General features: G+C 54.7%; 8 protein-coding genes across 8 annotated transcripts; 6 read left to right on the top strand and 2 right to left on the bottom strand.

Moving 5' to 3' along the window:
• Positions 1–144: 144 nt before the first annotated feature.
• Positions 145–1,780, top strand: lcbA (serine C-palmitoyltransferase subunit lcbA; the record flags this gene model as incomplete). Its single annotated transcript, XM_057197917.1, has 3 exons — positions 145–473; positions 533–1,043; positions 1,106–1,780. The coding sequence occupies 3 exons, from the start codon at positions 145–147 to the stop codon at positions 1,778–1,780; spliced, it is 1,515 nt and encodes a 504-aa protein (XP_057051357.1).
• A 1,411-nt stretch (positions 1,781–3,191) lies between these two features.
• scw4 (putative cell wall glucanase (Scw4)) lies at positions 3,192–4,172 on the top strand (the record flags this gene model as incomplete). Its single annotated transcript, XM_057197918.1, has 1 exon — positions 3,192–4,172. One exon carries the CDS (start codon positions 3,192–3,194, stop codon positions 4,170–4,172), a length of 981 nt encoding a protein of 326 aa, XP_057051358.1.
• A 293-nt stretch (positions 4,173–4,465) lies between these two features.
• On the bottom strand, positions 4,466–5,854 carry N7474_006509 (uncharacterized protein; the record flags this gene model as incomplete). Its single annotated transcript, XM_057197919.1, has 1 exon — positions 4,466–5,854. One exon carries the CDS (start codon positions 5,852–5,854, stop codon positions 4,466–4,468), a length of 1,389 nt encoding a protein of 462 aa, XP_057051359.1.
• A 185-nt stretch (positions 5,855–6,039) lies between these two features.
• Positions 6,040–7,737, top strand: N7474_006510 (WD domain protein; the record flags this gene model as incomplete). Its single annotated transcript, XM_057197920.1, has 2 exons — positions 6,040–6,559; positions 6,623–7,737. The coding sequence occupies 2 exons, from the start codon at positions 6,040–6,042 to the stop codon at positions 7,735–7,737; spliced, it is 1,635 nt and encodes a 544-aa protein (XP_057051360.1).
• Positions 7,738–8,544: 807 nt separating this feature from the next.
• On the bottom strand, positions 8,545–12,367 carry N7474_006511 (GTPase-activating protein BUD2; the record flags this gene model as incomplete). The annotated part of the gene is made up of 2 exons (XM_057197921.1): positions 8,545–9,518; positions 9,571–12,367. 2 exons carry the CDS (start codon positions 12,365–12,367, stop codon positions 8,545–8,547), a joined length of 3,771 nt encoding a protein of 1,256 aa, XP_057051361.1.
• Positions 12,368–14,252: 1,885 nt separating this feature from the next.
• On the top strand, positions 14,253–17,130 carry atgI (autophagy protein ATG9; the record flags this gene model as incomplete). Its single annotated transcript, XM_057197922.1, has 2 exons — positions 14,253–14,980; positions 15,045–17,130. The coding sequence occupies 2 exons, from the start codon at positions 14,253–14,255 to the stop codon at positions 17,128–17,130; spliced, it is 2,814 nt and encodes a 937-aa protein (XP_057051362.1).
• Positions 17,131–17,718: 588 nt separating this feature from the next.
• N7474_006513 (class I alpha-mannosidase 1A) lies at positions 17,719–20,746 on the top strand (the record flags this gene model as incomplete). Its single annotated transcript, XM_057197923.1, has 2 exons — positions 17,719–20,654; positions 20,707–20,746. The coding sequence occupies 2 exons, from the start codon at positions 17,719–17,721 to the stop codon at positions 20,744–20,746; spliced, it is 2,976 nt and encodes a 991-aa protein (XP_057051363.1).
• A 276-nt stretch (positions 20,747–21,022) lies between these two features.
• On the top strand, positions 21,023–23,599 carry N7474_006514 (DUF2013 domain-containing protein; the record flags this gene model as incomplete). The annotated part of the gene is made up of 7 exons (XM_057197924.1): positions 21,023–21,068; positions 21,134–21,226; positions 21,295–21,422; positions 21,487–21,718; positions 21,787–21,887; positions 21,942–22,101; positions 22,152–23,599. 7 exons carry the CDS (start codon positions 21,023–21,025, stop codon positions 23,597–23,599), a joined length of 2,208 nt encoding a protein of 735 aa, XP_057051364.1.
• Positions 23,600–23,623: the final 24 nt, after the last annotated feature.

Consider the following 23,623-nt stretch of genomic DNA (forward strand, 5'->3'; position numbering starts at 1 on the left):
TCTCGACCGGATCACCCATCTCCAACACCTCGTCTTCCCGCACTCCCTACTGGTCGATTCCTCCCCCATTCGACCTTCTCGACACTTGTGTGGACGGATTCTGGAGCGTACAGTTGCGCCGCATGCGCCTAACCCTCATCCGCCATGGACCTACACGAGACCCAGCGTCTCCTTTCCGAGTACCTGCAGGAACTCGCCAACCTCTTCCACCGCGTTCCCGGGTCTGCCATCTTCCTCCGCTACGTGAAATCCAGCTACCAGGATGATCCAATTCGGTCAGCCGTGGAATTGTTCCTGTTTCTCTTCGCCGTCCGCTATCTGCTGGCCCCGAAATACTCCACCAAGCCTGGCGTCGTGCCCTTGTCCGATGATGAGATTGACGACCTGGTGGACGACTGGGCCCCGGAGCCCTTGGTCGGCGAACCAACGGCCCTAGATGAGATGGAGGTTGAGAAACGCGTGGTTATTGTGGGGTAAGCAGTTCTTTCTGACACTCGCTAGACGGAAACGTTTGCTAACACCGGATTTGCAGCCCCGTCGGACCCAAATCCAAGCTGTCTAATGGCCGAACCGTGACCAATCTCGGGTCCTTCAATTTCTACAACTTCAACACGAACGAAGCCCTCAAGGAAAAAGCAATCCAGACTCTACGGAACTACGGCGTGGGCGCCTGCGGTCCCCGCGGTTTCTACGGTAATCAGGACGTCCATATGAAGACGGAGGCAGATGTGGCGTCGCACCTCGGCACTGCGGCATGCATCATCTACTCCCAGGCTTTCTCGACCATCTCCAGCGTGATCCCCTCGTTCTCAAAGCGGGGTGATATTATCGTCGCCGATAAAGGGGTCAACTTTGCTATTCGGAAGGGTATCCAGATCTCACGGAGTATGGTCCGTTGGTACGAGCATAATGATATGGAGGACCTGGAGCGCGTGCTTGCCAAGGTCACTAAGGAACAGGCGCGGAAGCCTCTTACGCGGAGATTCATTATTACGGAGGGTCTTTTCGAGTCATATGGTGATAAGGTGGATCTGCCCAAGATTGTATGTGATGCCGTAATTCTGTGGTAGTGGTTGATGGGTGAACGCTGACCTTTTTTGGACAGATTGAATTGAAGCTCAAGTACAAGTTCCGCCTCATCCTGGATGAGACGTGGTCCTTCGGGGTCCTGGGCCGCACCGGCCGTGGCATAACGGAGCATCAGAACGTCGATGCAGCCGAAGTTGATATGATCGTTGGCTCGTTGGCTGGACCTCTCGTTGCTGGCGGAGGCTTCTGTGCTGGCTCCGAGGAGATTGTCCACCACCAACGCATTTCCGCTGCGGCATACACGTTCTCTGCGGCACTTCCAGCCTTGCTCTCGACCACTGCCAGTGCCACCATCAACATCCTGCAAAACAGCCCGGAGCTCATCTCCCAACTGCGGGATCTTGTCAAGGCGATGCGGGCTCAGCTGGACCCCCGGAGTGACTGGGTGTACTGCACCAGCTCTCCAGAGAACCCGCTGGTGATCTTGGTCATCAAGCCCGAGGTAGTGGCTGCCAAGAGACTGTCGGAGGACGACCAGCAATTCTTGCTTCAAGATGTCGTTGACGAGTGCCTCGCGAATGGTATTCTCATCTCCCGTCTGAAGATGCTCCATGACAACGTCCAGCCGAAGCAGATCGTCCCTCCCGCACTGAAGGTCTGCGTGACGACCGGCCTTACCAAGAAAGAGATTGAAAAGGCCGGCACGATTATTCGGCATGCTATTACTAAAGTCATGACCAAGAGGAAGTGAATTCTTCTTTGGCCATCGATTGGCCTTTGATGACTGTTTCACGCTCTTATCTATGATCCCAGCGCTCCAACCCTCCAGACCTATGCCCTAATACTCCTCCTTCAACCTGTGTATCCTTATTGTTCTTTGTTGTCGATATACATTCCCATAGCATGCTTTGTACACAGCACTGCTCCGTTTTTTCGTGAGCGGCTATACCTGTGCTTGGCCTTAGATTGTTTAATACTATTCTTTGCTTCCTTGGCTCGATCCAAGGGATAGCTATTTCTCTTCATTTAGCTGGCTTTCCCTCGCACGAGACACGGACTATTGAATCTTTGTCCCTTTTTCATCCAAGCCTTGGTCCCCCTTCTGTCACATACAGCGAGTGCGAATTCCTATTGCGGGCAGGTCCACCTATGTTTTCATTTGCAAGGGAGACCATTCCATGCAAGCCTTCGATCCAGAAAGTGCAGTTCACACCCACTTTCTTGGTCCTTTGCATACTTCCCCATCCGATACTCGTCACGGAAGAATTGCATCGCCCTATCACCAGCATTCTACCCGATAGGCTAGTTGGTTTCCCGGTGACTAGCCAGGAATGAGCCATACCATCCACCTACATAACACTAGCCAACATTCCTCGGCCTCGACCCGACGTACACTAATTAACACCTGAAACAAATTGCTTTCCCTTCCTAGCAGCGCGAACAAGGGCCATGGTGTTCTCAACGTTGAAGGTCTCAAGGGGGAGGGGAGGGGGCGCACCTCCATCTTGGCCAGCCACCTTACTTTCATTCCACATCTCACTTCAGATCGGGTTGCACAGCTATGTTCGCGAATCGATCACCCTTGTTTACCACCAACGCTACGGTTTCACACGCAGCTAGGTGGCGTTTTGTGGGCCCATGATCAGGGAATGGACTTTATAATATTAATGCTCGGGATCTGCATTCGAGGTTGCTTCGTCAAGGGAATGAATGACTTCACGGTCACTTCTCCCCTCTAGGATTGTGCCGATTCTGATTCAGTTGCGGATGTTTTTTGGAAGGGATTGAGCGATTCTCTCCCTCTGCTGCAATGAGGCATCTCCCGCAGGCCCTCATTACCTTGTTGCTTGCTTGGAGCGTGCGAGGAGAGTCTGATGGTAAGAGGTGCACTGTTGTTTCTGTTTAGTTGACTAACCTATCTATAGCTAGTGACCAGTGCGAGGGGAGACTGCAGCACAATGCACATCTGAACACCGTCCGCGAGGTGGTTGTCTGGGTAGATCAGAATGGAGACCGCATCGGCATAGAAAAGAAGCACTACGCTGCTGAGTCTCTGGCAGCGGGACAGCAAGGAAATGTTAGTAGAGGATTGAAATACTTTTCTGAATGACTGTTGATTTTGATCTTCAAAGCCGGCTGCAATTGTCCCATCAGTGCCGCGAATGTCAAATCCCGACTCCGATATCTCCAAGCCACTTGGTCCAGCCGCGCAAGATGATATAGATACGGCCGACCGTGCTGCTCCTACTCATACGGATAAGCCGTCCGCAGAATTGCATCAGGATGCACGCCGAAGACCGCCACATCCTCCTCACCAACACCCGCATGCACGCGGCCATCCTCGTCCTCCTCAGCAGCATCGTCAATTCGGGATTTCCTACTCACCCTACAGAGCCGATCGAAGCTGCAAGACCCAAGAGGATGTGAACAAGGACCTCGGCCGACTATCGCACTACTCATTCGTTCGCATTTACGGCACAGACTGCGACCAAACGAAGACAGTAACTACCGCTGCACGACTACACCACATGCGCGTCTTCGCAGGACTCTACGATCTGACGGACTTTCCACACAGCCTGGACCCTATAACCAAAGCAGCAACTCTCCCGAACGGGAAGAAGGACTGGTCGATATTCCACACGATAGCCATCGGCAACGAGCTCGTCAACGGCGGCCGTAATTCCCCCGCTGACGTCGTGAGTGCAGTGCATAAGGCGCGGTCAATCTTGCGGAAGCAGGGATACCATGGCCCCGTCGTCACCGTCGACACATTCTCCGTGCTACTGGAGCATCCGGAGTTATGCATCGCGTCAGACTACTGCGCCGCGAACTGCCATGCTTTCTTCGATGCGACGCAGCACCCGTCCGATGCGGGCGCTTATGTACTCACGCAGATGCACAGCGTTTCGGCCGCTGCTGGTGGGAAGCGCACGATGATCACTGAGTCTGGTTGGCCTCATGCTGGAAGCCCTAACGGTGCCGCTATCCCTTCACCTCATAACCAACGCGTCGCTGTCGGTAGTCTGAGGCGCAGTTTCGCGCACCAGCCTGAAGATCTGGTGCTGTTTACTGCCTTTGATGATCTTTGGAAGGATGATAACCAGTGGACTTTCAATGCGGAGAAATTTTGGGGGATTGTCTAGGTAGGAAGGGGCTTCGTAAGAAGATGGCAAAGACGACAAGGAGTATTAGGGCTGGTGGTCATCGTGTTTTCTCTCCATGGTTACTAAGTGGTGTAGATAGGTTTTTCTTCTCCCTTTCAACACGGTTCCCAGAACAGATAGTATACGTATCAATGAGCATAAGCTAGTTAGTGTTTGATTCCAAATTGAACCACAGCTAAGACAGCACGAATAGATCTATTAGAGGTATTTCGTATAGTACAGTGAGATGAAAATAATAGTACATGAATCTTATATGCAGAGGAAAGACAAGATCACACCTTCAGCTTCCTCATCCAACCATCCCGCCCAGCGAGTTCCTGAAAAGCCTTTTGGTTCTGGGGTATGCGCCACCAAGAATCCTTGCCGGTCTTAGCCAGATCCCGCTTGCGCTGGTGGAGAATTCCGTGCAGTAGATGGCGGGTCTTTTGGCTGGGCTTGAGACCCATGAGATCCATTTCACGCAGAAGCGAGACCACGGCAGGGAGATCGCTGCAGTCGTTCCAGTGGAAGGAGATCATTTCGTCATGCAGGTCGGTGGAGGAGCCGAGGACGGCAGAGGTGCGGCCTTGTGCTTTGATAGTGGATCGGAATTGACTGACCAGTGGCGATGAAGGGAAGTGGGTATTTAGAAGGCGAAAGGCTATGAGGAGAGTTCTGGGGTATAGCGCTGCCACGACTGGTCCTGCTGGGACCGGGTCAGGGATGTCAAGCGGCCCGGATGAGCGGTTGGAAGACGTTGTCCTAGCTCCGTCATGCGAGTCGCTGCCGGCGGATGGTGTTGCCGGCGCATCGTCGCCTAGATGACCCAGCATCGTGAAAATGCGCTCTTTGCAAACATCCCAAACCCCCATGTCGCCTTTGCCCTCCTCAATGGCCAGGAAAAGAGCCGTTTCGATCTTGGCTGCCTCCCGCTTCACAACCATCTCAATGGCGTCTTTCACCGAGAGCATGATATCTGCACTATTGCCCGTCGCTGGGTCAGCGAAGCCGAGGTCACTGTACGTCAGACCGTCCAGCATGGGCTCCAAGTCCTCCTCCGGCTGCTCTGATGTCTCAGACGAGGACATTTCCTCGCCCCAGGAGCGTCGGGGCTCCTCTGACTCGGTTGTCTTCTTTGGTTTTGCTTCAAACTTCTTCATCAGCCGGCGGTCACTGAGTACGGACTCAAACATCACACTGAGGTTTGAGAGATCACCAGGGCCTTCTTCGCTTGACTTCGCGTTCTTTTGCGGCCGCTTCTTTTGGTCTGTCTCGCCCGCACTTGGTGTAACACCAAGCTGCCCCAGCAGTTTCCCAAATGTCTCTCTTTCTTGAGGAGTCATAGCCTTCAGTGGCCTCGGTCCAGCTGACTCCTTTCGGCGTCTCGGCAGTCCGGGTGAGAGTGCAGCAGCGCGCTGGTGGATGTAGCTCTTTCGCCTCGGGGCTGGAGAATTCTCGGCAGCATCTTGGCTCTGACCATCCTTGGTCACCGAGGGATCGGTATCTGGATCATTGTTCTTCTCGGAGGCCCCGTCGCGTGTTGAGTAAGGACGATGAAGTCGCCGACCGAGCGGCTGCTGATACGAAGGTGATAGCGATGTCGTCAGCGTGCGGGTCTGGTAGAGAAACGAAGCAGGGGAGTTGACAGTGGCAGATATCCAAATCCTGCGAGAGACGCTCATGGCCGCGAGTGCCAGGCGTTTGTGGAAAATGCAGACAACAAAGAAGCTGGAGTGATGCGGAATTGAAAAATGAAGGTCACGTGCCAACGCGCGGCCAGGCCTCGCGCGTTTTGAGATGGGCGCGACTTCAGTGGGTTTACACATCCTGTTTTCCTTCGGCATAACGTTAGTTACTCAACCATAACATGGAGGGTCTCTCAGATTTTGAGAAACAGAGGCTGGCGAACATCGCCGAACGCGATGCTCTGCTCAGACAATTGAACCTGGAGGCGCAGTCTTCTGGTCTCTTCCCGACCCCCAGCAAAGATGCTGTTAAAGTGAAGAGGAAGCCGGCGCCGAAGCGCGTGAAGACGGAGGAGGAGAGCCCCCTACCGGTGCGCAAGTCCTCGCGTATCCGGGGCCTCAAGGCCGACAGTGAAGTGGCCAAACGGAAGGCCGAAGAGGAGTACGAAGTTGCAAAGGAAGTTGAACGTGCCAAGAAGATTCGCAGGACGGACTCATTTACAATGAGCGATATGTTCGTGGCTGGCCAGAAGTTGACCGGTGACAGTCTCATCGGAGTGGACATGCTCACCAAGCCAGTTGCAACGCCATACAAGAGGACTTTTTGCGCCGACGACATTTCGAAGACTACGGACAAGGACCTCAAGGCTTTGAGAGAGGAGATGAGTGGCCTGAAGCTGTGGGAGGCTTGGGATCCGCAAAGTGCGTACTGGCGTTCTATATTCATGAGAAGTTACGATTACTGACAAGGACCCCGTACTACAGGAATCAAAATCACGCCCGAAAGAGTTTACTCCATGACTTTCCACCCCACCGAGGGGAAGCCTCTCATCTTCGCCGGGGACAAGCTGGGCCATCTGGGGATTCTGGATGCGTCGCAAGAGAAGCCAGTTTCTGGGGTCAAGGTCGAGGATGATGAAGATGAAGCGGACGACGACCCGGATCCCGTCTTGATGACCATCAAACCGCACACTCGAACGATCAGTTCGATGATGATCCATCCCTTAAAGCCTACATGCCTCTACACAGCGAGCTACGACAGTTCGATCCGCGAGATGGATCTGAATAAGACAGAATCGGTGGAAAAGTACGGGCCGAAGTCAACCAAGATCGACGAGGCTCTTTCCGGCATCGACATGGCTCCCGATGACCCAAACACCTTGTACTGGACCACCCTGGAAGGCATTTTCGGGCGCTACGACACTCGAACCCCTCTGAGCGACAACACTGTGACTCTGTGGTCCCTCTCAGAGAAGAAAATCGGCGGGTTCACTCTCTACCCCTCGAACCCGCACTACCTCGCAACAGCCAGTCTAGACCGGACCATGCGGGTGTGGGATCTGCGCAACCTGTCGACGGATGAACCATCGCCCCTCGCCGTGCATGAGAACCGGTTGTCCGTGTCGCATGCAGCATTCAACGGCGCGGGCCAAATCGCAACCTCGTCGTACGACGACACACTGAAGATCTACGATCTCGGCGCCAAAGGCATATCATCCTGGGCGCAAGGTCACACACTCGCAGACAATTTCCGCCCAGACACCGTCGTGAAACACAACTGCCAGACCGGCCGCTGGGTAACAATGTATGTACAGTCCCTATTTCCCTCCCTACCTAACGTTGTGATTCCACCCAGCCCTAACTTTGTGTGCGTGTCCAGTCTTCGGCCCCAATGGCAACTCAACCCGCAATCGCACATCCAACGCTTCTGCATCGGAAACATGAACCGTTTCGTGGATATCTACAGCGCGTCCGGCGACCAGCTCGCTCAGCTGGGTGGCGACGGCATCACCGCCGTCCCGGCCGTTGCGGTCTTCCACCGAAGCCAGAACTGGGTTGTTGGCGGTACGGCGAGCGGTAAGGTGTGTCTGTGGATGTAGGTGGTTGGACAATTGCATGATACTATTCGTCTTGTCAGGAGGCGGTGTTATCTCTGCTAGGAGCAGCCTCATGTGTCCTGAAGTGATCTCCGTCTGGTTGAGCTTCTTTCTCATGCTTGGTTTAGGGTTTGGCGTTGCTTGCAATCGATATACTGCGGGAGTTTGGCTGGATTTTTTTGTCTTGATTTCACCATGGTTTGCGACAATAATGTACAGCGAACGAAGAGATTTGTTAGCTCCGGTACTTTACTATTTCAAATAATACTGGTTTCGACGGAGGACACCAATCCATCCAATCTATCCAAGAGAAGCATAGATAAAGGGAACATTTTACAAGCTACAACACTCACAACATCTCACCAATGCAGAAAAGAGCCCACATGACACAGAAAAAGAGAAACCGACTCTTTTTCCTAGCTCCTTACAAGATTCCAATTCCAATCCGTTATTTCATATTGATTTCTTGGACTTTTCGATTTTGTTTCCCAGCGGGGAAGTGTATAAGAGAAAGAGAAACGGCGAAAACCATGACGCAGGAACAAGAGCAGGAACAAAAGAAGGGAATTGGAGAAGGGTATCAACACCGTGACACATGCTTTCACAGAAAGATAAGAAAGGAAAAAGAACCAAAAAAGAAACTTCAACAACTGTCAGTTATGATGGTATGATAGGAAGGATTCGGTGGGATGAAATTGTGGAGCATATACGTACAACTCATGGACACATTGGATAGAGGAGAAGAGAAGAGAAGAGAAGAAAGGAGACAGGAGATGTTCCATGGGCAAGATGACGATGAAGGAAGGAAAATCAGAACTCATTGCGCAAGTCCTCATGCGAATGCTGAGACTGATCTCGCTCCTTGGCCTTGCGTCTCGACGGAGCAGGCACGAAGTCGAAGAACCGATGCTTGGCTGACGACGTCTCCTTCGTCACGCTGGATCTGCGGTGCTTGGAGGCCTCATGATACTCGAGGGAATATGTCGATGAATTCTTGGAGCTGCCCGTGGAATCGCGCGCATCGAGCCGCGGGATGGCGAAGGGCATACGGTTTTGATCCCAGGTTGCGGACGATGAGCTCGGAGGTGTGTCCTCTTCTGCGTAATCGGTTGATCGACGGGGCATTGCAGGTCGAGTAGCGAAGTAGCCAGTTGAGTTGCGGTGGCCACTTCCCGATACAGAGCCCGACCCGGAAACTGCTGATCCGGCGACTGCGGGTTCTGCGGGTGGGGTGGTTGGCTTGCTGTTTGATTCATCGTAGAATGTGGCTGCGCGCTCCATGGAATCCACGAGCTCTTCCCACTTGATCTCGAGGTTTCCGCTTGGCCGCTCTGCTTGCTCGGCGTGGCTCAGGCACTCCTTCGTGCGTTGATGTAGTTCCAAGGCCATTTCATGGAACTTGCGAAGGGTGGGATCGACCCCTTCGAGCTGAGAAACCGTGTTTGGGACCACTTCGAGCCAGACACGGACCAAGTTTGCGAAGCTTCGGGCATGGTCGATCAGGAATGGAAGACTGGGGAATCCCTCGCGAGAGGTGGGCGGCAACCGTCCCAGGATCTGAACGGGGGTGGTGTAGGACGGCGTGACCATAGGAGTTGGCCGGTCCGCGGGAATGGCGCAGATCTGATCGACGAAATGCTTGAACTCAGAGCGACTGCCAGACAAGAACTTATTCATGGGCTCCATCCATGGCTCTTTATTGCCGAACGTGGTCATATTGGCCAATCCTTGCAAGGCCTTGGCAACCAGGGTAAGAGAACGTTGGGCACGAGGACGGGGGTGATCTGTAAACGAATTTTAGTGCGTGGATAGAATTAACAAGCCAGTTACGCATACCTTTGAGAAGCCCGAAAAGTTTTGGGTTGAGAATAGCCGGGCAGAAAAACCGTAGAAAGAGGAAGCCAGAAACACTGCTGTAAGTGACCGTTCGCAGGAAGTCACCGTAACGATCCTCTGCGCATGCCCTCACATGTCGGAAGATGAGTCTCAGCTCCGGAGGGCACCGAGATGTAGAGGCCGCAATGGATTTCCAAACGCTTGTGGTGAGCGCTATCAGATTTCGCCAGTTGCGGTCAAGATCCTCGCTGCGAGGCACTCGGGCTGGGTCGACTTCGCACTCCGGGTCACTTTCGTCAATATCGCGCAGCCGCTCTCCGATCGTCTCTTCCAGATATTCCTTGCCCAGTCGCCGCATGTGCAGATCCAACGCCTTGGTTAGAAGCGAGTTTCCACGGAAAAGAAGATTGGCCTCGACGGTGGCCGTTCTCCCCATATCTCTCACCAGGACCTCACGGTCTGAGCAGCCCTCCCGAGAGTCGTTGGAGTGTATTCTTGTCGTATACCTCAGGCGGTTGGCGGTGGATTCCTTCTGAACACCATCAATCTCGTCTTCGATCAATGCCGAGATCCATTCCACTGTCCGACCGGAAACCTGGAAGATGTTCAAGAGCATCTCGGACAGTTGGTTGAGCTCCTGTGACATCATCTGCGCCATGTTGATTGTGAGGCCGTTCGTGAAAGCATGCAGCAACTCGGACATCGGGGCGTATTCGCTGGACATCAGAACAACCGTCTCCTCGACCCGGGCCTTCATGAACATCTCTCCCACGGCCTGATCATGATCATTCAGAATTGGCCACCACTTCTCGGTGTCCACGCCGGCCTCCAAGTCTTCCAGTCGTAGATCGACCCTTCCAAACGTGGAGTCGTTGGTGGAAATCTCAATGTCATCCAAGCGTACCGCGTTAACTTCATGACTAGATGAGTAGGAGCCATGTGCGATGAGATTCCAGTCTTTCTGTGTTGGATTGAGGGTCTTGACCAAAATCGAAGCCTGGGATAACACGGGTGGCAGATCATTGAATAGAAAATCTTCTCGCCAGAAGGGGTTCATCGTGCGATATTTGACAGCGGTTTTGGCTCTGATCTCTCCATCGAGAAGAACCTCTGTATAATAGTCGTTGATCACAGGGGCTGGAGATGGATGGCTGTGAGATCGCGATTGCTTCCGACTCCGGGGAGGGTCATCCTCTTGAAACCGAAACAACTTCGCTTCCGTAAGTCTCAAGGTAAGAACCCTCTCGATTCGGAACATATCCGCAGGCGGCGGCTTTTCGGGAGTCTCGGCTTCTGGTGTCTTTTCTGGGTCTTCCTCGACTCGGGCCGGGGATTCTGGGCCGTAGAGCTCGGGGATCGTGAATGCACGCAAAAGCACAAACCAGACCTCGAAAAGGACACGACTCTCTAAAGCGAGGTATATCGGGCGCATTGATGAATCGGTCACGGGATGGGCAGCGTATTGAGGATACATCGCAATGCAGAATTCATCTTCGAGGACCGACGCATCCAGCTGTTGGATGGCACAGCGCGATAATTGCGACAGCTGAATGCATGCCACAAGAGAGACATCTGACTCCGTGTAAAGTTTGAAATAACCATTCTCTTGCAGCGTGCAGCTGACCTTCTGCCATGACTGGGATAGTGCTCTTTGCTGCCGATAGGTGGACACGCGCCGCAAAGATGCTGGTCGTGCTCCGGAGGTGGAGGGCTTGTCCCACAGGAGCATCTTGCCGACCTTGATGATGGCCGCCTCCTTAGTCGCAGAGCTCTCCGAGTTACGACGACGGTCGGGCACACGACGGTCCCCGATGTGGACCGCTTGGGGCTTGGTCATCTTGTTCTGAACACCCTTGGGCCGAATGGGCTGCCAGCAAAGGAGAGCAGCAAGCCAGGAGTCGAATGTCTCATTGATATGGGGTCGTAGCTGAATTCCGAGTCCCGACGTGAAGGTATGGACGCTCAGGTAGGTGGTCTGAAGTTCGGGGTCAAATAACGTTCGCACCTTGCAACCCCGAAGATCGGGAATCAGTGTTTTTGCCAAAGCTGGTTCCCCCTTTGCCTGATAGATCAAGCTTCCAGTAGCGACGTTTATGGCACAGTATCCAGAAGTCCAGGAGCTCGTCGAGGCTATCCGAAAGGAGAGGATTCCATGCATCCTTCCACACGTAGTCTTCATGAGCTGGAGGATCTTCGCGGCATCCGCACTTGAGAGGGGGGAGGAGAAGGCAGTTTGATTGTGTGCCACGCCGGTCGTGGGAGATCTGCTCAGTCGCTGCCGCATGACACTCTCATAGCTCGACGCCTGTATCGACGGGAAACCGATGGACGAATCCTCCGGTGTCTTGGGCTGAGAAGAACTTGCCGTATTGACCGATCCGAGTCGCGCCCGGGGTTTGAACGCGTGGGGAGAGATGTCGCTTCGTTGTTCCTCCAAATTGGTGGTTCGCGACCGAGCGCGCTGGTTCTTGCCTGGCCCCGGGGTATCATCTTCGCTCTGCATGTTATAGTAGTTATTGACGGCCCTCGACCGGATCGTGCTGCGTGGTGAGGGTGCACCGCTGCCCGTGAAGTACTCCGCGTCGGATATGGGGGAATGGTTGCCCGGATCGGAGTGCGACGCTTCGGGCGTGACGGTTCGAATGCTGGCTTCTCGAAAGCTATCAGGATAGACTATGCCGTGTCGATCCCTCGAGGATGACTTTTTGCTGGGTCGTCGTTCTATGGGGCGGCTATATGCTCCTTGATGCAAGGAGCTCCGCTTGAATCCGCCCTGGTTCTCCTTCTCTGGCTCCATTCTTGCTCGGGCCAAGACTCCTCAAACGGCGATGTAAGAGTGAGACAACGTGGGCAAGCACGAGCGTGGGCCAGTCAACAAAGAGAAAGGAAGGAAGGACGCTCCAAAACACACCCAACACAACCTCCCTCAAAACAGTCGGTGGGATGATGGATGTACCCCCTGAGACCCAGAGAGTGCTGCGCTGATATATTTCCACGATTGAGAGTCGTTTTTGTCTAAAAGGCGGCTAGGAGTACGCATGGAGTCGGGCGAAAATATGGGGATTGGAGTCGCACATTCGGTCGCGGGGCAGGGAGGCGAGGGGCGAGAGATACGAAGGGAGATGCAGGTCACCGTTTCGTATGTGCGGGAGATGCAGGAGCTAGCGTTGAGAGTCCAATCCGTCGGCTAGCCGATAGCGCTGATGCCGCTGGACGAGGTGAGAGTCAGTCGGGGTCTGAGGGAGCAGGCTCAGGAGGGCAGGGTGATATCATTAATGGTCGGGGGTGGATGGATGGATACTGAAGAGAAGGGTGGAGAACGAGAGAGGAGGGAGACCACAACAAACGCACCTTCATCAGTCTCTTTTGAAATTGGGGGTTGAGTTGATTATGGGGTGAAAAGAAGATGTTGTTTGTGTGTGCTGGGGAAGTGTGCTTTGCAGATCCCCCGGCAAGTGATGCCCCTCCTCAGACCCGGATTCGGGGGGTGTGGATGAGGCGAGCCAGGGTGAGAATGGGGTGAGTCGAGTGGGAAAGTGGTTGGGAAGAAGTTGGCCGGGCGATGTTGCGAGAAGGAAGTGAAGAGGGGGAGGGAGTAAGGTGCGTGAGTGAGCGGAAGAAGTGGAAAGATGCAGAGGAGGGGGAAGTGGATTAAGCATTCACTCCTACCACTTCCACCACCACCACTACGGGATCATTGCAACAATCATAAATAATAGGGAGCCCTTTGCCGCGAGCTAACTAATGATGATGCGCAGGGATCATTACATATTATATTATTAGCAACATCTAGCCCGATCCTGGTCCGTCCCTCCCTCTCCCTCATACGTGGTAGTAGGTCAAAGTAGTTAACCCAAGTTAGCCTGGCTGTAAGGTACAAACGACCCGACGCGCAGGGAGAACCTCTCTTCATGCTGCCTTTACCGAAACTGCCGACGCCAATCGGCCGGCGTGGCACCCTAAAAGTGACGGACTGGACTGACTCTGCAGACCACTGCGCTATGATGCCTCCCCAGCCGTTAGTCGTCGCTAGCGGCAGGGCCGGCTTGCGGTCCCCCTTTTCTGTCCATAATCATAAATCATCATCATCCTCCTCTTAATATCCCACCAGTCTGGCCATAGTGCGACTGGCGTGAGTCCCTCTGCCCCGGTTGGGTGGAGCTAGTTCGGGGACACGGACAAAGGGCGCCCACTGAATCATGCGGCGCGGTCGCTCGTCCTCCGACTAGGCCATGATTAGCATTGTCGATCGGACCCTCTTTTTGCCCGACAGCGCGCTAGACGAGGGACGCAGAATGATGATGAGCATGGGCTGGGACTATCTGTATCTGGCATCATAGACCGAGCTCAGGAATAATCCTATCAGGAAAAAGGCATACATGAATCAGTGGGTGGATCGTTGACGATCACCACTGGCGGGGAGGCGGTCAGCTCAGCGGACTTAGGTAATGCGACATGCCTTAGGCATCTGTTTATGTCATGGATCACCGACCCATCAATCACAAGGTCCATACACTTCGGTCACCTGTCGTGCTCACTCACCACCCTTCCTTCCTTGTAACTGCTGGAGGAATTCAACTCTGCTCCTGCACCATCCCTCTCGCATGGCCCTTGACTAATCCACTCCACCGCTTCGGCTGCCCAGCCGCTGCGATGAGTACTGCCCCGAACAACAACTCAAGATGATGTCCTCCAATGTACTCTCCCGCTTCTTGCCTCCGACGGGTTCCCCCTCGGTCTACGAGACTATCCGCCAGCACGACGTCGGTTCGGACTCCTCCGATGTCGAAGAACGCGCAGGGATGGTCGATCAACAGGACCATTTCAGTGACGGGGAGCTGGAAGATGCGTTGGCCGATGCGAGGGACAGCGAGATCGCCAGTCCCAACGATGCTCTGCTCGGCCAACAGCGCTCGCGCAAAGGCAAGGCACCCGAAGAGAGCCCTACATCCGCCCCTCGATCCCGCTGGCGCAAGCCTTCCCGTCCCCGCTGGATGACGCGTGAATCATCGACCGGATACGAGCTGGACGAGCAGGATGAGGATGTCCCCCAGTCGCTGCTGGTGGAAGGACCCCTTGACGAGGACCAGCAGTTAAACCTTCCTCCACCTCCATCCCATGATCTCTCCGACGCCTCCACATCTCCAAACCCGAGACCATCGCCGCAACCCCGCCGGTCCCCCTGGGAAACACGAGGACCTCGTCAACCACCCGATCTTGAAAGTAGTCGTCCGCCGGGGAGATGGTCTACCGCGCAACACCCAAGTCTGGCCAATGCTGACCCCAAAGAGAAGGCAATGTGGCGGTGGGCCAATGTCGAGGATCTGGACAACTTTATCAAGGATGTCTATATTTACTTTTTGGGAAATGGAATCTGGTCCATCTTCCTGGGTCGAGCCCTGAATCTTTTGTATGTTTCCTTTTTTCTCCCTTTTCCCCCCCGGAGGATTTGAGTGGCTGACAGCAAAATCTAGGACCTTTGCTTTCGTAGTGGGTTTCACAACATTTCTCTCTAACTGTATCGACTACCAGAACGTCCGAGGGAGCAAAACCTTGGACGATATTCTCGTGCCGAGATGTACAGCCAAGATGTCCGGGACGTCCACGTTCCTATTGTGGCTGTTCAGCTTCTTCTGGATGGGAAAGACCTTCCAGTACCTGCTGGATATTCGTCGGTTGAAGCACATGCACGACTTTTACTTTTATCTTCTCGGGATTTCCGATGCGGAAATTCAGACCATCTCATGGCAGGAAGTAGTCAGCCGCTTGATGACGCTGAGAGACGCCAACCCGGCCACCGCAGGTGCTGTCTCTGCCAAACACCGAAGATTCTTGGGAAGCCAGTCGAAGCAACGAATGGATGCCCATGATATTGCCAACCGTCTGATGCGCAAGGAGAACTACATGATTGCTTTGGTTAATAAGAACATCTTGGATCTCACATTACCAATCCCATTTCTCAGGAACCGACAGTTATTCTCCCGAACTTTGGAGTGGAATCTCAACCTGTGCATCATGGACTATGTGTTTAACGAGCAAGGCCAGGTGCGGACGCTGTTTCTCAAAGATACCCACCGACGAGCATTGAGCGATGGACTGCGACGACGCTTTATTTTCGCTGGCATTATGAATATCTTTGTGGCTCCCTTTATCGTTGTCTACTTCATGATGCACTACTTTTTCCGATATTTCAACGAGTTCAAGAAGAACCCAGCCGAAATCGGCTCGCGCCAATACACGCCGCTGGCAGAGTGGAAGTTTCGCGAGTTCAACGAGCTGTGGCATCTATTCGAGCGGCGGATTAACATGTCATATCCGTTCGCCAGCCGCTACGTTGATCAGTTTCCCAAGGATAAAACGGTTCAGGTTGCGCGCTTCGTTGCCTTTGTCTCTGGTGCATTGGCCTCGGTGCTTGCACTCGCCTCGATTGTGGATCCGGAACTATTCCTTGGGTTCGAGATCTCTCCTGACCGGACCGTCCTCTTCTATCTTGGTGTCTTCGGTTCTATCTGGGCTTTTGCCCGGGGATTGGCCCCCGAAGAAAACGACGTCTTTGATCCCGAGTTTGCACTCTTGGAACTGATCGACTTTACACATTACTTCCCGTCGAGCTGGAAGGGCCGCCTGCACAGCGATGAGGTGCGTAAGGACTTTGCTACCTTATATCAAGTGAAGATTGTCATCTTCCTAGAAGAGATTCTGAGCATGATCTTTACGCCGTTCGTGCTGTGGTTCAGCCTGCCTAAATGCAGCGACCGTCTGATTGACTTCTTCCGGGAGTTCACCGTGCACGTCGACGGGGTGGGATATCTCTGTTCGTTTGCCGTTTTCGACTTCAAAAAAGGCACGAACGTGATGTCGCAGGGTCGGCGCGACTCTGGTAAACAGGACCTGCGTGCAGACTATTTTTCGACCAAGGATGGCAAGATGCTCGCTTCCTACTATGGCTTCTTGGATCACTACGGCACCAATCATCCACCCTCCGCTGCTCGGCGACTTTTCCATCCGCCGCCCACGCTCCCTGCCCTCGGGTCACCCTCTGGCGCTGAGATGGGCGGCACTCCAGATCGATTCGAGCGACCGTTGGCAGGCGGCCCCTTCGGTCCGCAGTCGATCGTCGGTGCCCCGAGACTGCGGCCAGCAGCGACGACAGGCGACCATCGCTCTCCCGCACCGTCTCTGCTCCTAGATCCACACCACCAGCCATCAGCCTCTGGATTCCGCCCCGCGGGCCGTTCCGCGCCCTACCAGCGCTCTCGCTTGTCACGATCGCAACATCCCGTGGCAGATCCTATTGAAGATGACGAGACGCCGTCGTCACAAGAAGCGCACGATTCCAGCACGCGGCCGTCGGCCGGTGCAGTAGGGGCTTCTAGTGGCGGGGTCGGGACCGACGAGAGTAACCTGGGGGATTCGTGGCGCATGAATCCTCTTGGCAAGGAGGGAGACGACGAAGGCGAGAACATCGATGCCCTGGCTGGCGGCGCGGGCGTGCTGGGCCTAATTCAGCAGTTCCAGAAAGCTAACAACGACGGCCGACGGACGGCGGTGGGAATATAGATCGACGTGTCTTTCTGTTCAGTCCGGTGTGTTACTGTGGGATCGGTGCGGCGTTTTGCTCCGTGACTGTACGACCTGGAATGAGTTAGGGCAGACGCCACCGGCTGCAGGGTCTGTCGCACTCGTCGTAGTCGGATCAGGGCCTCAATGGTGCTTTCTAAATGATCGGATCGCCGCAGCCTTGCTGATCATCGCTGATCTGGTGCCTTGCAAACCATCATGATAGTTCATCTCTACTAGACAGTGCGATCCAATAATAATACTCGTTCACGAATAATAAACAACCATCATGACTAACCCCGTCTCCACCGCCCGAGCTGGCAGCGACACCGCTCCTAGCGTAGCTCTGGCTTGGCCCCGACGAGTCTTGGGGCGATTCTCTGCGAGGAGGGGACCAGTCTTGACCTAATAATAACTGACCAACCTGTTCTCCTGTCCTGTCATCACCATCCGTCCATCTTTCCATCCCACCTCTATCCTTTCGTTTTATCTCGCCCTCTTCCTCTTCCTCTCCCTCATCCCTTCCTTCCTTTCATTCCTCCATACGACCCGTCCCTCAACCCTCCCCCTGACGGGGTGCCCTCCGCCATGTTCCGCGCGCGCCGCTACCGAGTCCTCCTGATCTTCGCCGCAACCTTTGTCTTCGCGTTCTGGCATTTTTCAAGGTCGCGCGAATGGCCGGAGGCTTCCTCGGTGCAGGGCGTGCCGGCTGTTGTCGATAATAGTATTCCTTACGTGCCGCCGACCTCGAATTTGGGGGCTGCGAATGCGGTGGATAATGAGCGGGTGTCTTCTCCGATTGAGAAAACCGGGGGTTCGACGGGGAGCTCGGCTGGTGGCTCAACAAGTGGTTCGACAAGCGGTTCCACTTTTGGCTCAACCGGTGGTTCTACTGGCGGATCGTCTGGGGCCTCAACCGGGGGCTCAACCGGCGGCTCTACAGGAGATTCTACTTTTGGCTCAACCGGCGGCTCAACGACGCAGGACTCGACGCTGGACGCCGAGCCTGCTCCTAAGCTGGCGAATGGTGGTGGGTCAACATCAGACAGCGGTACATCAGGGACGTCGGGCAAATCGTCAAGTTCGGATAGCAGCTCACTAGCAGCGGAGAAGGCACCTGGATTTGGTGACAAGCTGCCATCTTCGTCGTCCTCAACCTCATCATCCTTAGCCGGGACAGGAATCGGTAGCGACGCACTGGGCGAGGAAATCGACAACGGTGGTTCCGGCAGAAAGGAGGTGACGATCAAACCGGGCAAGGAACTGCCCAAGTCACAATGGCAGTCCCTCCCAGAGGACTACCCCGTCCCCGCGAGCCAGATCATCAAGCTACCGAAAGACATCCCCAAGAAGCTGCCCAAACTGCAGGCCTCATTCAAGGACGAGTCCAGTTCTGCCCAGCAGGAGCGCCTGGAGCAGCTCGGCTCCGTCAGAGCTGCCTTCCAGCATGCCTGGAGCGGATACAAGAAAGTGGCTATGCGCCATGACGAAGTCGGGCCCTTGTCAGAAACTATTCACGATCCGTTTAATGGATGGGGTGCGACGCTGGTCGATTCTCTGGATACGTTGTGGATTATGGACATGAAGGACGAGTTCCATGAGGCAGTGGATGCTGTGAAGAGGATTGATTTCACCCGGTCTCCGAGAGACGATATCCCCGTGTTTGAGACCGTCATTCGATATCTGGGTGGCTTGCTGGGTGCCTATGATATCTCGGGCCAGCATTATGAGATCCTTCTCGACAAGGCCAAGGAGCTCGCGGAGGTTCTCATTGGTGCATTCGACACGCCGAATCGCATGCCTGTTCTCTATTACCGCTGGGCTCCGGAGCATGTCTCCAAGCGCCATCGGGCCAATGCCCACGCTGTCCTCGCTGAGATTGGGTCGCTGTCTCTCGAGTTTACTCGGTTGGCGCAACTTACCAGGGACGACAGGTATTATGATGCGATTGCACGGATCACCAATGAGCTGGAGAAGATCCAGGACTCCACCACCATTCCCGGCCTGTGGCCCCAGCATCTCAATGCACAGGGATGTGCCAACTATAAGATCCCGTCGTCTTCCAGCCATGTTGGTTCCGCGCTCAGCCAGTCGAATGACCAGTCATCCTCCTCTCAGCCAAAGAGTAACAGCAACTCCGACTCCAGCAACTCCGGCTCCAGCAACTCCGGCTCCAGTAGTTCTGGTTCTAGCTACTCTGGGAGCGACGTGGGATCCGGCAACTCTGGCTCTCTCTACTCTCGAGATGTCGTTATCGAAGATGCCGAACGGGCCGTCGGTGCCAATGCTGCCAATACTCTCGTCGATCCCAAGGTTGATACAAAAGCCGCGACCAGCCAAACCCAATCATCTGAGGCTGAATGCAAGGACGGATTGCTCATGCCCCAAACCACGCGCGATAACAGCTACGGTCTGGGAGGGGCGTACGACTCGACCTACGAATACCTGCCCAAGGAGTTCTTGTTGTTGGGCGGCGTGAACGTGCAGTACGAGAAGATGTACAAGAAGGCGATGAGCGCCGCCCGGAACTATTTGCTCTTTAAGCCGATGGTCAAGGACGGGCGTGACCTCCGCTTCTTTGCCTCCACTATCGGCCTGGACCCCACGAAGAAAGCGATCCCCCGTTCAGCAGATCTCGTTTATGAGGGCAGTCACCTGTCCTGCTTTGCTGGCGGCATGATGGCTCTCGGTGCCAAAGCCTTCGAGATCCAGGGCGACCTGGAGCTCGCCGGTAAACTGACCGATGGCTGCGTGTGGGCGTACGAGTCGACCAAGACGGGGATCATGCCTGAGCAGTTCCGCCTGCTGCCCTGTGAGAAGGATGTGGCTTGCACATGGGACGAGAGCCGCTTCCAGTCGGGCGTGCAAAAGTGGGGGACTACTCAGGACTCGCACGCTCAGGCGCAGTTTCGTAGCGCGGAGAGCGAATACGGACAGCGAGTGAAATTGAACGAGGAGAGCGGTGTGGAGCGTACTGGAGAGGGCGGCATGGCCGTCCCCATGCCCATGCCCGGATCAGTGAATCCCCACGACGACCTCGACCATGTGTACAAACGCGACGTGTTCGCAACGGGCCGACAAAATCCCTCCGACAGTCACGATATTGACCCGTCTCTCGATGACCGAGACACATTTCGCGACACCTCCCGCGACAAAACCCCCGACAGCAGTCGCAACCCGCAAGTCGTCTCCTCACAAGCGCAGGCTGAAAACGACCGCCGGCCCGCGGGCATGCTGCGGATCTCGTCGCCGCAGTACTTCCTGCGTCCCGAGGCGATCGAGTCTGTGTTCATCATGTACCGCACGACCGGTGACGACTACTGGCGCCGCAAGGGCTGGAAGATGTTTGAGGCGATCCAGAGATATACGCGGACTGACTTGGCCAACGCGGCTATCAACGACGTTACGTCCGAGGAGCCCGTGCTCAAGGATACGATGGAGTCGTTCTGGCTGGCTGAGACGCTGAAGTATTTCTATCTGCTCTTTAGCGATCCGAGTGTTGTGGATCTGGACCAATATGTTCTGTGAGTTCGGCTTTTTCACACAGTTTCCATCCTAAACTAACTGTGATTGCAGAAACACCGAGGCGCATCCCTTCCAACGCCCGATCTCGTAATATTTTCTTTAATCCGTCTTTCCTTTATTTATTATATATACGTCATGTACTGCATAGTCATACCAGGAAAATCGCAATGTATATTTTGTTCCATATTAAGGGTTTGAAGTGTAGGTCCATTCTTCCCCGCCTTCACCTCTTCCCGCTTCTTCCTCCGCTCTCAACTCCAACGACCACCCTCACGCCTCCTAAACTCTCTCCCTCAACCGGGCCGCCAGGACGGGATGACTGCTCGTACCCGTCACGTCCTCAGTCGCAGATCGAGCCCGGCGGGAAATGGAATCTGAGGTCTCGCTGGAGACCGAGCAGCAGTTCTGGGATGGTGAGTCTGCCTTGTCCACACCACCCGTCGCTGGAACCGCACTCACTGAATTGACCAACGTCCAGAACTCCAAGCGATAGTCTCCAAACCGTGCGGCACAGAGGATCTTATTGATGACGCTCTGCGCGCTTATTTGGGTCTTACGACGCAGTATAAAGGTAGGTGGCCCCCCTTCGCTTCCTTGCCTTTTACCCGCATGTGGGATGGCACAGAGACTGACTCGAAGACGGCGAAGATGAATACCTTAATTCAGAGTATAATATCTCGCGCTGCTCCTACAAGCTCTTCGCATCGAGCATCTTCGCCGCGCACGCCGATTATGTCCGCCGCCAGATTATCTACGGCCTCCTACAGGTAAACACACACTTCGGCATTCTGTCGCAAATGACTCTCACTCATTCATGTTGCTCTGCTTTAGGAAGATGACTCGAACATCCTACACCTAATTGCGTCGTTCCTTCTCTTCGACGGTCGACAAAATGAACTGGCCTTCCAGATGATGAACGAGGAGGGCGTGTTCGCGCGTCTCCTCGAGCTGATCCAGGCGCTGCGCAGGGATGAGATGGACGGTGGAGCGGGTCTTCACCGGCTGCTAATGGATTTGTTGTATGAGATGTCGAGGATTCAGAGGGTGAAGATTGAGGATTTGGGTAGGTTTCCCAATTTGAGTCGGGGTGGCCGGAGAAATGTGATATTGACACACTTTTTGGGGGAGCAGTTCTCGTGGACGACGACTTTATTCGCTGTTTGTTTGATCTCATCGAGAATCTTTCCTACGACGTTTCCGATCCATATCATTATCCTGTCATCCGGGTTCTGGTGAGTCGTTCGATTAGCTGGGGACCGGTGAACGTGGCTGATATTTTGCGGTAGCTGGTCCTGAATGAGCAGTTTATGATCTCGGCGCACAATCCGGCGGACAATGAGCAGACCTCGAATCAGTTGACCAACAAGGTGATCAAGATTCTCTCCGTGTATGGCGGGATGTACAAGACTTTCGGGGAGAATATCATTCTCTTGATCAACCGAGAAGGTATGTCCGCCTTGTCAAGTGAAGAGCTGAACACTAAGTAATACATGCAGCGGAGACGTCACTGCAGCTGCTTACGTTGAAGCTCCTTTACCTCATTTTCACCACTCCCAGCACCTACGAATACTTCTTCACTAATGACCTTCATGTCTTGGTCGATATTCTAATCCGGAACCTACTTGATCTGCCCGAAGAGGCCGCTGCGCTGCGACATACCTATCTGCGCGTTCTGTACCCGCTCCTAGCGCATACACAGCTGCGCCAACCACCGCATTATAAGCGCGAGGAACTTCGAAGACTGCTGAGCATTCTCGGCCGCAGCCAGAACTCGGATGGTAACGAAGCGGAGCACGAGAGGATTCTTCACTTTGAAGATGTCGATGATACCACTCGGCGACTCGTTTCTCGATGTGCAACGGTCGAATGGCTTCGCAACGTGGAGTCGCATGACAATGCTCAGGAGCTCTCCGGCCAACCGTCTACAATCGATGCAGTGCTTGACGAGGCCGTCCAGACTGCTGAGGTCGAAACACCAACTGATATTGGCGAGTCGCTGGAAGTAGCCCGGACGCTCTCGCGCACAAGCACCACCGCCAGTTCACCAGACACTGTCTCACCAACGCGGATGGACTCGCGAGGCTCATCCGCTCCTCCAGGGCACGAACGCAAATTGAGCGTCGCGCAGCGCCTCGGCATGAACCTCGAGTCCGCAAGGTCATCCTCATTAAGTGTGCAAGCCGTAGCAACGCATCGCGAGAAACCAGGCATCATCACACCTAGCCGCAAAGACGCTGCCCACGCAGCCACGGATGCAAATGTCCCCACCATCCGCGCCCCCAAAATCAAGCCAGAGCCACCTAAATCCCGCCGGTGGCGGGGCCGTCGCCTCGCCGTTGATGATGACGAGCAGGAGCCTCGCTCTGCCGGGACAAGCAGTGACCGCAACACGATCCCCGAGGGGGTGGAGGTCAATCCTACGGTTACGCTCACACCAACAACCCCATCCTCATCCTCTCAACCCGGCGTGCGGCGCAACTCAACTACAACATCGAACCTCGTCCCTCCCGTCCCCGAGCACGCTCGGCGCTCTGCGTCGAACCCTCCCCCCGCTGTCCCCCCACCCCGTCGATCTGCGCAACATACCCCGTCACCAAGCCATCACCGTCCCGCACCGCCTCCACCTAAGACCCGGCGCGCCGGACGAGCGAAGACACTGACTACGCCCACGGACTCGGGTGAGACTGGTGGGCGCAGCGCTAGTGTTCCGAATGAGGCGCACGCCATAGCTTCTGCTTCTACGTGTGCTGCTACCCAACAAGGTTCTGGCACTGGACAGTCCCCCGAAAAAGAGGGGATTGAGTTTTCGGATCCGTCCCATCCTACCTCGCCGACCTTGTTGATATCACCGGCTGAGAATAGTGCGGATCACGCGCATAGTCAAGACGGCGCTGCACCACCTGTGAGCGTTGAGGAAGCGGTGCAGAAAGTATCACTGCAGTGAGATAGGCCGTTCGTGACTTGCTCG

The sequence above is a fragment of the Penicillium riverlandense genome (genome assembly GCF_028828495.1).
Source record: "Penicillium riverlandense strain IBT 135883 chromosome Unknown utg000006l_segment0_segment0, whole genome shotgun sequence".
Taxonomy (NCBI): domain Eukaryota; kingdom Fungi; phylum Ascomycota; class Eurotiomycetes; order Eurotiales; family Aspergillaceae; genus Penicillium; species Penicillium riverlandense.